The following is a 16,539-nucleotide window of genomic DNA, read 5'->3' as shown; positions in this document are numbered from 1 at the left end:
CAATTCTGATCAAATTTGAGCGACACCGTATAATTGCGGTATTTTTTTTGTTTCATTTTAATTTATTATTTTGACTGTGATGTTTCAAATAAAAGATCTTGATTCCAAACCGTCTGGCTGCTTTGTGACCTGCAAGTCCTTATGACTGTGATATTTCAAATAAAGATTTCAACTCTGAACCATATGATTGCTTTCTTTATTACCTGTAAGTCCTTATCCCCTCTTCAACCTGTGTACACACATTGTCAACTGGCTAATTGGCTGTCCGTATCAGTGGATTAATGATTAAAGATGTACAGTCACCTGTAATCTAAATATGCCCATATATGGTCAAAGGGTCGTTCCTTGGTATTGAAATGCCCATGTGAGGGCGCTGTTTTTAAAAAGCGGCCACCCGTTTAAAATCTGTGATTGGTTAGATTTTCTCTTTCCATGGTAACAGTGGCAAAATTGGAACAGGTGACAGTATACCTTTAAGTCAACACCACAGCTGTCCCACACGTGGTAAAATAAGTCTTATTTACAAAGAAACCATCCCTACCCCACCCCAGGGGACTGACATCTATCCCGTGTTATGACCAAGGATCAACACAATACCTCCTACAAGAAAACAAAATTGAAGTTATGGTAGAATGTACTTCAAGGATACAACACTCTTTGGTCCACTTTTTGTGGGGGTTCATTTTGAAGCTCATGGAGTAAATAAAGTTTTCAGTGGCTTATTTTTGTGAAAATTGAAAATTTTGATTTTTGCTCATACAGTTAACCAAGGGATGGTGGCTGATTTTTAGATATTTGGCAAATTATCTGAACATCGTAAAATAAAATCAGCTCTGGGATCACTGAAATTGTGACCAGGCGCCGGTTTTTTTGTGACACACTTTACCTAAAGAGTGTTGACCAATAACAAACCTCCATGGTTTGGCCAAAAACCCATTGTTATCAGTGGAATTTGTGGACCCCTTGACTGGGAATGGGGGGATGAATGGGTTAACGTTTTTACCCCGGGTTTTTACCCAAGACAAGCGACTTCAAATTCGATACAAAATCACAAAAGTGTTCTAAAGAGACTTTTCTCTGTACTTTGAAATTTCAAAACTGCGGCATCCAAGTTAGAAGCGTAGGTGTTATATCTGTACCATGAGAAAATGCAATTTTCATTCCCCGTTGTTTCACAAGAGATCCCTGGAATCCATTCCCAAACAACCCCCAGTATTCTGTTATGACAGAAAATGAAAGTGAATTTGAAGTCGTGATCGTCTAAAAGAACAAAATTATCAAACAAGCAATTAAAACAAAAATGTTACATCCTCAAAAGTAACAAGAACTTACATAATAAGTGTAAGACTATACCTGAGCAAGGCATAGCAATTCCTATTAGGTTACACTCTCCAGTCGACAACGTTTTTGACTTCAGACATTACTCTCAACCGAAATATGGATCAACCAGCGATGTAAGCTAGTGTTGATATGCTGAACTGAGCGAGCCGTTAATCACTGTTCGATGTTTTCACCGGAGAACACCGTGACCATTGTTGGGCCAATTACCTACGATGCAATGGTCTCGGAACTTGGGGAGCGGGGGGGGGGGGGTGTTTCTGCGGAAGACTGACTGTTGAAGTACACAGCAGTGAGAAGTCCACAGGAAAGTCACTGTCCCGCTTGCTGGTAACTAACTTCAGCAAGCAGCTTATTTACCAGTTACCAAAGTAAAACCCTTTTTGGAAAATTCTGCTTTACAACTACGTAGTCATGGTAATGCCGGGAAGAACTCATCTGATACGTGATGAGACAGCAGTTTAAAGAAAGTTTTCAATTGATATGCAAATTACAGTGCTAAATATAAAATACTGATAGTCATACAAAATTCTACAATCCTCTCCTCGACCAGTCATCTCATGACCATTAACCACATCATGACAACACATTACACCTAGAGGTAGAACGCGCCTCGGGGCAGATATTTGGACTCCCACAGTTCTTTTCTGATCTATCACTTGTGGGGGCTCATTTTAAAGCTATTGGTGTTAGAAAACTTTCCACCACCTTAGTTTTTCGACAATCGAAAATTTTATTTTTCCCCATAGAGTTAACACAGGGTTAGTGGCCGTTTTGAATTTAAAATATCGGTAAATCTTGGGTATTTTGTTTCTCTAGTACCAAAATTTGCACAGGGAAAGTTGAAATATTTGTTGAGGAAAGTTTGAGCAAAAGTTTAAGTCTGTCACTTTCGAGGCGCATACGACCTTAATTAATGTTTCGCTGTGTTATTTTTTTCAGCAATAATTTCCTGGGCTACCACTTGTGGGGACTCTTTTAAAACCCTCGGTGTAAGAAGAATTTTCACCGTCTTAGTTTTAGAAAATCGAAAAAATTTAGAGTTAGCACACAGACATTTTGAATTTCAAATATTGGTAAATATAATTTTTGTAATTTGTTGCTCTAGTACAGAAATTTGCGATGTGACCCCAGATTTTTATTCTTGATTTTGAAAGAGAATGGTTGCAAGTTTGCTTGAGGACGTGAACAACAACCTAAACAATTGACCATAGCCATAAATTGACGGTACAAAATTTACTGCATGACCCTTGACCTTTCACTGGCCTGTTTAAATCTGTTTTCATCCCATTATCATTGGCAGTTTTGTTGTATGTCGACTCTGGAAAAAAATTAATTTGAAAGATTATTTGACAAGGCCTTAATTTTCTTGAGAACGTTTCGGGGGAATAAGAGAGTCAGTTTATATGCTATGCATATGTCGGGAATTCATTGAAGGTTATAACGAGAAGTGCGCTGCAGGTAAGTAACTTTGAAAAGTTGTTTAAATGAGCAAAGTAGGCCCTGCCCAGATAGCTGTATCTCGGATACTGTACGACTGGTATACCTCACCCCGACCTCAGGAAACCCAATTAATTACTTCGGCCAGTGCATCGGACACGTCCCTGTAAAATTTCATCTGCATTGCTAAAAATTACTCGTCCAAGGCAGGCAGGCAGTCAAGGAATTGGTTCATTCGCCGCTGTACGATGTTTTACAGTACAGGTTCCTGTTGATCACAAATGATATATCTGCCTATTCGTTAGTAACACTGATGTATCAGTGCACAGACGCTTAGGCTGCGTTCACAATGGTGAGGGGGCTGGGGGAATTCAGGGGAGTTTCGAAAATTCTCGGGGTAGTCGGGGAGGGGGGATTTGAAAGTTTTGCTCTGCCTATGGAGGCCCCTTAAAATATTTTGATTCCAAACATTTTGATGTCATCCCATGGTTTTAATGTTAATAATAATTAAACAATCTAGAAACCGTTTTGCCGCATTTTATGACTTTAATCTCGAAAAAATCTAAAAATGTATGAATGCCATTAAAGTTTAGTAAAGAAAACAAGTTTGCCCTGTAACGGGCAGAAACTGCAACTATTAATAAGTATTTCAGTGTCTCTATGCAATGTATCAAATACAGTTTCTTGGTGTCTCTCTCCAGCATGCTGAAACATACAATATTCAGTTTGTCAACAAAGCCTGTATATATAAATATTGGTGATAATTGAATTACAGTCCAGACTGAAAGTTATTTGTGAATGATACAGATTCACGGTACACGTACACTGGCTGTTGGCAAGCTGAATACAGGACAGCTCAACATGCTCAGCATGCTGTAGGGGAGTAGAACAAGAACGCATAACGCAGTTGTATAAACTGAACAGAAATGTTGTCAAAATACAAAGTTAATACGGCTACTGCCCTACTACTGCCTACGGCAGTGTCACTGTCACTGCATGCAGTGACAGTGAAACCTACTTGTACACAAGATCAGGCCAGAGAGTAACACATGGAAGACTAGGAGACTTAACAGTTGCCAGGGATTTTTGAATTCTGGCATATGGGGATAATCAAACATTAGAGAAAAAAGATGGGGTCACCAGGCTTGATTTTCGACAACGTACCATGAAAAGTCACTGTTTTTGGTCGAACATCACTTAAAATCAATATATAAAACTATTCAATTCAAGTTCATGCAGTGAATGATATTTTCACATTCTCATCGTACAATAACACAAAATTAAAACTTTGAACAGTAAAGAATCTAAATGAAAGAATGTGTGACTAAATAGAATCATTTACTTTTTACCAAATTTGCTATTATTACACCCAAAATTTCTGAGATTAAAACGTTTATTTGATGGAATATTTTAACCTTCCAGTATTGTCAAATTTGCAAAGCATTTGTAAGCTTAAGTAGCATTTAAGTCGTATATGTCTTGTACTTTTGAAAAAAATGGGTTTTTTTTCGGTAGGTCACTGTGCTCAGTTTCACAATTTGGCAAAATGTAGCCAGGAATTCATTATTGCATACGCTCTCATGATTGTCATTTTGTGTGCTCTTCAGCTGGTGCCATTGACCTAGCCAGAGTTGGATAAACTCAATTCGGCTTAGACAACCGATAAATCTAAATAGTCCACTGATGAATTTAAATATGAATCAATTTAAGAACTTGCTTTAGGAATATGGCTGTACAGCCTGCTTATACGAGGTAGTGTCGAACACCTGCGTGCAGAACTACGCAATACATGTTTATTTTTACTCTGCGTGCATTCCTAATAAATATGCAGCTATTTGAAAACGGAAGGGGGGCTGAAAAATTTTGATCATGTAGACGGGGGCTGGGGTAACTTGAAAATTATTGAGGGTGTTGAGTCGGGATCTGAAAAACTAAAGATTTCAATCGCCATTCCTCCAGCGTCCCCCTCCATATTTGTGAAGGCAGCCTCAGTTACATTAAAATTGGGTATGTCAACTTCAACAAGGATCATTGACAAATGTTATGAAACGTACAAAATAAACAACGAAAACATGTACACTTCAAAGTCTCACTCTGAAATGACCAAACTACTGCGCTATCTTCCCCCATCCCCCTCTTTCTCATTTTCTCTCTCCCGCCTCTCCTCTCTCTCTCTCTCTCTCTCTCTCTCTCTCTCTCTCTCTCTCTCTCTCGATTATGTCTAAATGTTGCAACAAAATGTTTTCCCCGGGCGAATTTCTATGTATGTATGTGTGTGTATGTATCTATATATCTATATATATCTATATATATATATATGTATGTATGTATTGTGTGTATATATGTATATATATATATATATATATATATATATATATATATATATATATATATATATATATATATATATATATATATATATTCACAGCAAGGTATTAGGGTATCACCATACATCCATTTGAAATTTTCATTCATGTGTAGTTCACAATGGATCAACTATTAGAGTGAAATTTGTAAGATTGAGATCAGCTGAGTTTTGGCGGTCACAGGATTAATGCCTGGCCTTGCATGACGTTACCTGAGAGAAAACTACGTCAACTGGAAAGCCGTTGACCGGAAAAGGGGCTTGAAGTGGAAGCGAGGCCGGGCTTCCGCCTACGTTCGCAGCGTCTCTCAGGTGTACTATATACACGACTGGGTTGGCCGTTATCGGATCATACGAGAGCCAGCCGACAGCGAGTGCGCTACCGTCATGAGAACCATAAGTGCGCTAGTGATCTTGACAACTTTGGCTAGCTTACATGATTCGAATTACGGCATGAAACACATTCGACGTGACAGGCCGCCGTCGTCGTCTCTGAGGTTGCTAGGTTACCAAGATTTGGACGACACGCAAGCGTACGGAGACGGCTCCGTAGAAAGACTACCACGCACTCGGGTAAGTGTTGCTCGGCATTAAAAATTAATAATCGTTCCGAGGGGAGACTTTTCGCGTCAAGTCGTTGGAAAACAGGAGGGGAAAAAAATCTGCAGCTGTGCTGCCCAATCTGCAACCCTGTCAGGTAGTAAAGATTTTCAACTCGTACCAGTTTCACCCAAAATAACACAAGCGGACCTTTTCTGTTACCTTTGGTAGCCGCATATCTCAGACAATATCTTTCTGTAACAGCAAATAAAAAATCGGGGAACTACACATTGCTCGTATATCATCACCTGCACGAAGACTCTTTAATTGTTAATAATGAATAAGTGATATTTGAAACCCGTTTGAGTTAGAAATAATTCTACAAAAATCACGACACGACCCGAGCCTTGGTAATATTATATTCTCCCACCGGGTTTCAACGGACAGTCGTATATGTCTATCACAGGATGTGTATAGATGTGTTATACTAAGGAGCAGATATTTAATAAAGTTAACAAATTGCCCCTCGAGCTTTCCTGTTCAGTAAAATTAAATTGTTTTCCATGCGATGCCTGGCTGTCTCCGTCCATTAACTTTCAAACACGCGACAGGAATGTGACGATGTATTGCAGCGCGGTATAGGGCCTAACCCATTTCGAGCTCGTCTCATCTACCAAACATCGGTGAATATAGTGCGCCTGTACATGTGCCGTTCCGTGCAGAAATCAACGTTCTGTGTATAAAGCGATAATTCCTCGGCGTCAACTCCCCTAAGGCCATGGCATCAGATTTGCGGTTTTTTTTAATCCTCGGATACCAAATAAAAGATAATGCTTTAAAATTGCAGAGGATTGAAGATAAGTGTTCCAGGCTTTGCGATCCCACGAGCTGTGGGTTAGACGTCCTTCGAGCTCGTATACATTGAGCAAAGAGCAGTTGATCTGTTCTCCGAAACGTTTTAACAACTAAGGTCAAAGTTGAAAATATGCCAATCTGTTTTTTCCCCGATCCGTAAAAGTAGCTATTTTCCTTTCATATGCATCATGTTGTTTCTTTGCGTTCCAAAAAGCCCAACATGTATAGATACACATAGGCGATTCACAAACAACAGTTTTGATCTCCTTTTACTCTCATTGATCTAGGGTCAATTTCTTCATCGTCCACGATGTCAAATTCTAGCGAGTTGAAGACTGTTTTTGTTCTTATAAATTGGTTTCAGTATTGACCCTAACAGGCGATATACCCGTCAAAGTGTGAATCGAATTGCGCCTTGTTATATTCTACTACATGATTTCGGATAAATTTACCAAAAATATTGCCCTCCTTTGAATCTCTAACGATATATGCTACGACAACTCCAGGTAGTGTAGTCTTTTAAGGTAGCAGTAGTATATTTTTAGCCCACATCTCTCTTTTCGATTTACCTGAAAATGTTCAAGAGAATCTTTAAAGCGTCGACTAAACGAATCGAGTATCGATCTCAATGCGCATGCCCAAATTACAACGATTGCGATCTTTCATCGCGTTGATGTGAAAACAAGGATTATTATTTAAGAGCCGTAAAGCAGCGATCTTTATACAAAGAAAAATGAACTCATTCTCATTAATTCCCAGAGTTTGCCGCATAAGTACCTTTTACTATTCAAAATTCCCCAAAACATTCTACCATAATATAGATATTCGTGCCGTAAAGTCGATTCTAAGGCGATTTTGCGAGATGCCAGGGAGCCCGAGCGTCGATACAAATCGCAGTTTGTCCATTCTGTCTTTGAAAGTGCTTGTATCATACTCTTCTTTGGTGGTGCCCGAATCGACCCCACGTGAATAGGTTGATCTCCTTAGAAGATCCAGTTAAACCTACATCAACAGCGTTTGAATTTTGAATTGAATCGAATTCTTTTCATCAGAAATTTGTGAGCTCTCTCTCTCTCTCTCTCTCTCTCTCTCTCTCTCTCTCTCTCTCTCTCTCTATATATATATATATAAATAAGCAAGGCTAAAGTATAATCTTAAATCCTGCCACTGAAATAGTTCTCATTGAACTAGTCGAGACTTCAATGTACCAGTGAAGTACACTAAACAGTGGATCTGGTGCGGAAAGTTGACAATAGCCAATGCGTTCTGTGAGAATGTCTCTCACGTTGCAGCTGATCGCAAAAAAGGAGAAATAGTTTCAAACTATGATTTGCAGGCAACGTTTCCGTTTTTGAAGTTTACCCACTTTCGATCATACCTCATCGAGTGAAGGAAAAGCAGGAAAATACCCCCCCCCCCTCGAAAAAGTACTTAATATCCTGATTTTGACAAATAAACGTGGATGACACAATATTCCACCCTTGGACCTTACAAAAATGATTATATAATTTATCTTTCATTTCACAGTAAAAAGGCAAGAGTATTGCATTGGTAAAATTCTCTTTAAAGGTCGTAAAAATTATGTTTCTAGCCAAACCTTGCTTCAGATGTTTAGTTTTTTTATTCTTCTGCCATACACATTATTTTTGGACGTTGTCTTTTCATTTGGATGTGATATAGTCAATATACGTTTGATTAGTTCGTAGGAGAAATTTGGAAATTTGCGAGATACCAGAATGACATTCGTAGCAATGTATTAAATGTTACTGTACGGTTGAATGGGAATGTTGTCAGATTTCACCAACCTGCAATTTGTTAACACTGGTTAATCACAAGTAAACCTTATTGAAGTTTATTTCAACAGTTCACACCGCATATGGAAGAATTCGGAATGTTTTACCTCACCGGACTACAGCCTACGGTGGTTTCTCTTTCGCAGGCTTTGTTTTCGTGAAAATTTACTTGCGGTAGAATGCGCCTCAAGGACAGATATTCGCACTTTAAAACTATACAGTACGTACATGTTTGTCTCCCTCTTATAGGAGCTCATTTTGAACTTCGTGGAGTGATAAAAGTTTTCACCGGATTATTTTTATTTTTTGTGGAAATTGAACATTTAATTTTTCTCCATGGCGTTAACACTGGGATGACGGCCAATTTAATTTCAAATATCAGTAAATTTTAGTAATTTGTTCCTCTGCTACCAAATTTTGCACTGCGACCCCTGATTTGTAGTTTTGAAATCGAAAGGGAATTGTTTGAAGTTTCTTTACTGAAAGTTTTAGCAAAAGTTTAAGTTTAAATTTCGATGCGCGTGCTACCTTAATCCAAAGATTTTTTCGGTCATTATTTTAAATGCCACACGTCTGTAAGTTAATTTTCTTCTCCATAAACTTGTTTAATGGGCCCTGATTTGTATTTTTGTTGCCAGTTATGAGAATCAGTTTAAAACTTTTTTATCTTCAAGGAATGGAAAACGCGATACTTACTTATTTCCATCAAATTCACGACCATTACATATACAGCTCGACCTCGCTGTTGTCAGTTTTCGGAAATGTCACCTATATACTGAAATAAAAAGAAAATCAGTCGTGGATCGACGCGTACAATCACCCAGTGGGACAAATTACTGTGGGTTTTCCGCAAATTACACTCTATGAACTCCGGTAAACGTCACCGAGAGACGATCATATGACAGACATCGTAGTTTTCCTAGCAATCTGAGACCGTGACGGAACGCATAATTGGCATCGTTGGTACAAGGAGTTCTCATGTACATTTTCTGTCATCAAGAAAAAACAATTCATCATTGAAAACCTCTGATCGAAGGTCAGCCTTTCTATATTATTGCGTCGGTGATGTGACATGATATCAATTTCATGTAAAATGGCAGATTTACTGAGGCATGTCAGATGGGCCAATCGTTATTTTTTGTTCGCCTGAACAAATACATCTTCTAACTCTTCTCCCTTACATATGCTGAAATACAAAGCGACATCTTTGTCATCACAACAATTCGTGGTATACATTATACAGTGTTGCTGTTGACAAATGATTTCTGGTCCGGACTGCAAATCATATGGCAAATTGGACACACATCGTATAGGCTGTAATAGAATATTCCTTATTATGATAAATAGAATTTTACAGCCCCCATTTTATTCATTTATCTAAATGGGCGAAAGGAAAATTTAACCATCCATGTAACTAAAGTGCGACCCTGACCTATATACGAACTCACGCACGCGCAGCAGTCATTGTTCTGAACTAAGCGGGGAATTCCCTGCTGAGCATGTTTATACACGTTCCGAAGGTGTACGGGAATTCCGTGTGAGTCAACCGGGTCATCAAACTAGCCTATATAAAGGAGCCCCGTTGTCAGTCCGGCCGCGGAGTCTAGCTGATGTTGAACACGAAGTTCCTATCGGTACGAACTAACTTTCATATCCATTCAATCCATAATATCGTAGATATCGCTCCAGCGGCGGACTAAATCCTTCTTGTTTTTGTATTTCTAGCGCCTGATGAAATATGTTCTGAATAAGTTCTGACTCCGGAGCCTCCTCGTTCCGAAGGGTTGCACCTTTTTCTTGTATTTGTGTAAGCAGCTGTTTATATTGAACATAATAATGTTTATATTTCTCTCGTCTCTTTGCTACACCCGTTTTTCCTTGTATTACATCAATAACAACACCTGGTATAGGAGTTAAGGCTAACAGTACCGGAACTGTTGGAATTGCCGCTATTACAGCAGAGCTTACAAGAATTCCTTTAGTAATATTAAGAGCCATATCAATTCGACCCATTAATTTATAACTTCGTCGATATGCAGCACTTGTTCTTTCTATGTAATCAGCCAATTGTTCAACGCTTTCAACAACTGAGATGTGCATTTTTACTGTATATGTAAGGGATGATAAAAAATAATTGTAGTAATATAGAAAGACAATATGGCAGAAGGAGGAGAAGATATACCACTCCAGGATTTCGATGATGCAAATTTGAATGATTATGATGATGATGACGCTACTGCTGAAACATACTTCATAGACGATGATAATACCCTTGCAGAAGCTGATCCTTTCCTTGCTAGCCCAAAGGTGATCGTTTGACTGAACTTAGAGCAAATGAAAAATTAAGAATGGTTAATAAATTCTTAGATGAGAATAAAATTACTGATCCGGATGCACTAAATGTATTGACTATGGAATCTGAGGTTAGGGATGGAAAGCTGTATTATAAAAACCTCAAGCTGTCTAAAGATAGAGGAGGTGGATTTTATAAGCTGTCCACATTAATGAGAGAAAAAGGAGGACATGAATTTATTAGAGATGTACTCGGAGGTCGCTCTAGCTCAGAGCCCGAATATGTGAAACGTACATTGCATTCTGAGATGTGAAAAAGGATAAAATACCGGCTGAGAAGATGACGCCAAAAGACATGGGTATATACAGAGATGAACTGACAGAGTTACGGCAAGATGCTTCTGGTAATGCAGATAAAATAAAGCTTTTGAAAATAAAATCGACCAATGGAACAATCTAAACCCTGAATACAGAGCTTTTGTTGATGAATTAAAGATGGCGAATATGCGTCTAATGAGCTTTACAGTGAAAGAGAAAATCTGTTAGAGCAGACAGAACTTACACCCGAACTCAGAACAAGACTAGCTAAAATTAATGATCGAATTGAAGTACAACATGATATGATCAGTGGGGCACGTGAAAGACTGGCTACGACTAGGTCTCTTCGTGATGTAATTTCCGATCCAGAATTGTCACTCAGGCTGAAGCTGACAGAGTTATTTAAACGAAATGGTATTACAAATCGCTGCAATACTGACTGCCCTTGGAATGACAATATCAACAATTGCCCTGGCTGTGACTAAAGGAGGAGGAGCAGGGGGAGGGGAGCAGGAACTGGCGGGGTCTGGTTCAGGTCCGCCCAAAGTATATACAAAAGCGAAAGAAATTGTAAAGCATTTGGCGAATGGTTAAAAACATTGGCCGCAAAAAGTGCTGCTGCAATACCAGGTTTAATCGGTTCCCTCGTCAGTTTTCTATTAAAAACAGCAGGATCGGTGGTCGGATTTGTCGGAGAACAGCTATGGATATTTTTAACTGGTTTAACATTAGTCATTATAAATAAAATTATGTATTAATATATCACCCCCTACGGAATCGACATGTTTGGTGAAAAGAATATTGCAAAGTTTCTTTCTAAAAATAAAGACCTGTTTGGTTTCTCTGTCGAATTGGAATGGTGCAAACTTCGACGGGTAAATCGACATATCCTTCGAGCAAATCCAGGTGTCCGACTCAAAGATGATAATCTATATCATAATATATTAGCTTTCGTGAAGGAATGTCAAAAGACTAACTTCTTTAAGCGACTAGAATTCATAGCTGTATTCCAGGATACTGAGGATGACCAAGAGGCTCATCATCTCCAAGAATATTGGGTTCTTCGATTGATTCGCGACACAGGCAATCGATTTATCTTTCAGGCAGACGGAAATATTTATGTAAAGATGTGATTTTTTCTTCTAAGTTATTATATACACGAAGTGAAACGTAAGATGTGATTTATTTTCTTTTTTCTTCTACTATATACATTACACGAAAATGGGGTACGATAGAACATTATCACCGACTTTCACCAACCGAATACCGAATGGAACGAAGTCAGAAAGAACTCATCATGTGATTGCTCATAATCCAAGTGAGGCAGATCCAGGCCAGACACTTATCATACGATGTCCGAAGTTAGAAAGCGGAGTACTCTTAGTTCCAGATACTTTCGACCTGGTTTTTGATCTCGAAGTAATGGGAGATGAAAATAACCGAGTAGTACAAAATGTTGCAAAAAATTTGGTGGAGCGTATGAAACTCACATTTGAGGGTCAGACACTTTTCGATTTGAATAAATATAACCTTATTGAATGCTATCGTGATCTCTTCAAACATAAAAAGGAGAGATCGAACATGACACTGTACGGAATTCAGAACGAAAATCTAAGAAAATTAAGAAGCGGTGCGAAAGATGCAGATGCCGCCGTCGTGGATGATAATTTACTTTTCGACACATATAAAACAAAATATGCTATTCGTCTCACTCACCCCCTCATAACAGGCCATGGAGTTGCATATCCATCAGCGTTAGGGAGTCATATTGAAGGGAAATTACGCTTGCACCCGTCTTCAAATTACTTATCATGTATAATAATATTTTTACAGCCAATTATAAATTAAAAAACATTCAAATGGAATACGAAACAATTTCTGACCCGAACTCGCAAGGTCAACTGCTGGTTATTACAACAACGGAAAAAGTTACCTTTACGAGCATATACATTATTTTAGAACAATCCCATTCAAAGAATCGGACACGGTTATCAATGAAAATATAAATGTACCACGACGTAGCATTAGAGGTATCGCTATACTCTTCACTAAAAAACTGGGTAATCCAGAATTTAATAGTGAATTTTTCCTTAACCCTCCATTGAATCTGTGTCTGTAATGATTGAAGGCATTGCAAATAAAGTGTACGCTCAGAAGATGATACCAAGACAATTTTGGCGAGAGGTGCGACGGTATTTTGCTGAAGATAAAGATTGGTGTGAAATTGATATAGATGAGGTCGATTATTTGAAGAATAAATTCTGTCTGTTTATCGATCTGCGTAGTTTTAAAGATATTGAGTTTCATGGAAATGGTTTAAAAGTAATGAACACAAAGGACGGAATTCAACTTGAAATCCTGAAGAAAGACACCACAATTAGGTTGGCGATGACGCTCGCGATGAAAATATATTTGCCCACGTTTATGTTATTAGCGATGCCCTGGTCTCTATTGAAAATAGTAGATTAAAGTCTTTACAATTTTAAACCCGTCGTCCGTCCTATCGGCCATGTTTCTGCCAACCATTCGCCTGTGTCTGGATTGTATAGCTGCACACGTTTGATATCATTGGCGCCATCATGATTTTACTACGCTTTTCACTACGGATTTCTCCAGCCTTTTTCCGTACAAACTGTACAAACTGTGCCGGCTCGGGCTTCTTCCCAGTTTCAAACAGATCTTTATAATCTTCAAAGTTCAAATGTTTTCTAACACAAACATCTTTCACCCTTTATTTTTTTTCGTCTCCGAAGTTGGAGTTCGAAAAGCATACACTTTCGAGCGTATGCCGACAAAATCAAGAATAGGTTCACCATTCAACTCATCTTTAAATTTACCTATCACTTTTTTATTAATCTTCGGAAAGTTGGGTCCACTCATCCCACTAGTATCATATATAGACTTCTCACCATTCTTTTCAACATCTTCTCGGACTATATCATTGAAAGTGCTGACGCGTGAGCCGTCCGGGTCCGGGGAGGCGTTCGGGATCGGTACACTGTAAACAAAACTGTCAGTATCCATGTAGGCTAATCGTATTCCAGGGAACTTGACCCGAAAGTAATTGTAATGCGTCTCATACATAAGCAGCTTAGAAAGTTCAAGCACCGCCGCACCAATGAAAACTGGTTTTACATATCTATGCTCATCCGTTTTCAGTTCCAGTAGGGCACTGTCGCAGGAATCACCATCCTCTTCGGAAGTTATGAAGTTATATGTTTCATCTTTGGATTATACTTCTGAATCTTTTACGTCCACTATCCGTGCCGTTCCAGTCCGAAACAAATTTAAAGTCTCTGTACTTTCGAACATCTTCTATTGTCTTACCGAACATTGCATTATTCATCAGCTTATAGAAATTCTTTCAAAATCTGTCCTCCCCTTTGTCCTCATTTTAGTGTTAAAGTCAATATATTTCGCGAGACATGGAGCTTCATCGAAAGCAAGCACCCGATAAATCTTTTTCAATCTCATTCCCATCCGAAGATAGAATTCCAGCAACTTGTAGTGTAAGACATAGGACTCTCTATCCATCACACTTGTAATCAGTCGACCGCCCTGCCTCGGAAATTCATAGTGATGCGGTGCTAATGGCAAATCGCTGTGTTCTTCATGTAATTCGGCCGGATATTCTAGATCTACTTCTAGAAAACTTGGCGGAAAGGTGGCGCCAGGTCCCCAATCAAATCCTGCTCCGTCATTCTGAGCAGACCATTCTCCCATTCTTCCATCGTCATCCAATGAAGTCCGCCCGTAGGCATTGCGTTGACTCATTGCCCAGCCGTAGAGATTGTTTGCATCGAGATATTTTATTTCGGTCACTGGTTTCTCAGGATCGTAATTGGCGCCGGCGTCAGCGATGGCCGGATGATTTGTCTTTAAGTAATGAATATTACACTGGCTGATGCCGCCTCGAATTCCCCTCTGTACGAAATTCATCTGCTCAGCATCTTGAATGAGCCCAAATTTATTACCCGTGTAAAGTAACATAGCATCCCATGTCAAGCCAGGCGCAAGCCAGGCGCTGACATATAGTGGGCTGGATCTAACTTGTACGCTTCTAAACATGTGTCGCGGAAATTTTCGAATATATTTGCAAGAAGGAGAACGTCCGTCTCACAATAGAATTCCATATAATCTTTAATCGTCTTACATCCCACTTTATCCCACACCTTCAATGCATGCTCATAATCAGATTCTGAAATCCCCTCTTCCGTTAATTCGCTATAAAATTCCCCCCTCTCCGGGAGCTCACCCTCTTCTAATCGCTCGAGGGAATCTAAATATTCGTATGGGAAGAAACCTTTCGCCGCTGAATGTCCGGGTACGTAAGTGGTACTGCCGTCCATCCGTGGTCCGGCACAGTCGTTGCCAACTTCGCCAATGACCCCTCATCAACTGAGCACTATCCATAAACTTTATAGAAAGAAACGTTTCTTTATCTCCCTCCCCCTCCGCGACAACAATTGAGGCGTGAAAAATAAATGTTTTCGAGAGACCCATAATTCCACCATTGCCCGTCTTAGCTATGATTTTCGGCTCTGGTCCCCCTCCGGCGTCAGCATTATTTCATGTAATTCTTTCAAATAAAAGAACCATCGTATCCCTTGAGGTTGTGAAAGTATATAGGAATGGTTCTCGACGGTCGACATCCTTCGCAATAAAAAGTCGTTCCTTCCCTCGCTACTCGGTATCCGGCGGCTCTCCACATGCAATACAGTCTGGATCACATCCGTCGCGCCGGTAATTAGAAGGATCTTTCATAGCCACAATTTTCCAATAATACGATTTCGAATAATACTCGGCCCTTTTCTTCATATCTTTTAGAAATTCTGTAACACAGGAGAGCCCCGTGAATGTTCTTTTACCATAAACAGTGGGCCGGCCCAACCCCCGTTCCACCATAACATACGAAAGACAATTGGAATGTGCCGGCCAGTGCCCCGCTCAATAATTGCTTCAGTATCTGCATAGATAACGTACGGACAGGGCACCTTCTTCTTATGCCCTTCGAATTGACATACTTCCTTAGGAAAAACTGGCTGTGCGTCGTCTGTTCCACAGTACACCTGATGTATTTCTAATTCTTCTGTTGACTTAAAACCTCTTTTACAAACCGGGCAAATACACTTACTTCTGTGCTTATTCTTACGATTAGTATTAGAATTAATAAGGCGATTTAACGCAGTAATTGGAACGAAGTGGCCGCCGCCGTCTTCGTCAACTATCAGTAAGATATTTGCTACTTGATCCGTTCCAACAGGGGCTCCACCACTATATAACTGTATTATACCAGATGGATCGGGATCATTTTCATAGATCTGAAATACTTGAAGTTTGACCCCTGGATTTTGCTGCTCGAAGCGCTTGAATATAGTCTTATCAGCGGGCGTGGGAAATGGTATTCCACCCCAACAGTAGTCGGCCATAAATTTGTCGTACGTCTTCCAGTTTTTTCCTAGTCTGACCACATTTCTTTTCACGAAACGCGGGATCAGTTAACTTTAGACTTGCTACGACGGCGTACTGGAAGCAGTTCTCGCTACCGAAAGGAAGAATAAGATCACTCACACAATGCTTATTTTTTAACCATTCAGG

At 39.5% G+C, this 16,539-nt stretch overlaps 1 protein-coding gene across 1 annotated transcript in view; it reads left to right on the top strand.

Moving 5' to 3' along the window:
• The first annotated feature begins 5,423 nt into the window (after nt 1-5,423).
• LOC139117018 (uncharacterized) overlaps nt 5,424-16,539 on the top strand; it is a 37,872-nt gene continuing 26,756 nt past the window's right edge. Inside the window, exon 1 of the mRNA XM_070679819.1 lies at nt 5,424-5,716. Within this exon, the coding sequence (XP_070535920.1) occupies nt 5,531-5,716 (186 nt within the window). The 5' untranslated portion in view covers nt 5,424-5,530. The remainder of the gene's footprint in view (nt 5,717-16,539) is intronic.

Source organism: Ptychodera flava, chromosome 18 (genome assembly GCF_041260155.1).
Source record: "Ptychodera flava strain L36383 chromosome 18, AS_Pfla_20210202, whole genome shotgun sequence".
Classification (NCBI taxonomy): Eukaryota; Metazoa; Hemichordata; class Enteropneusta; family Ptychoderidae; genus Ptychodera; species Ptychodera flava.
Note: the sequence above shows the minus strand (reverse complement) of the source record. Positions and strands in the feature narration are given on the sequence as shown.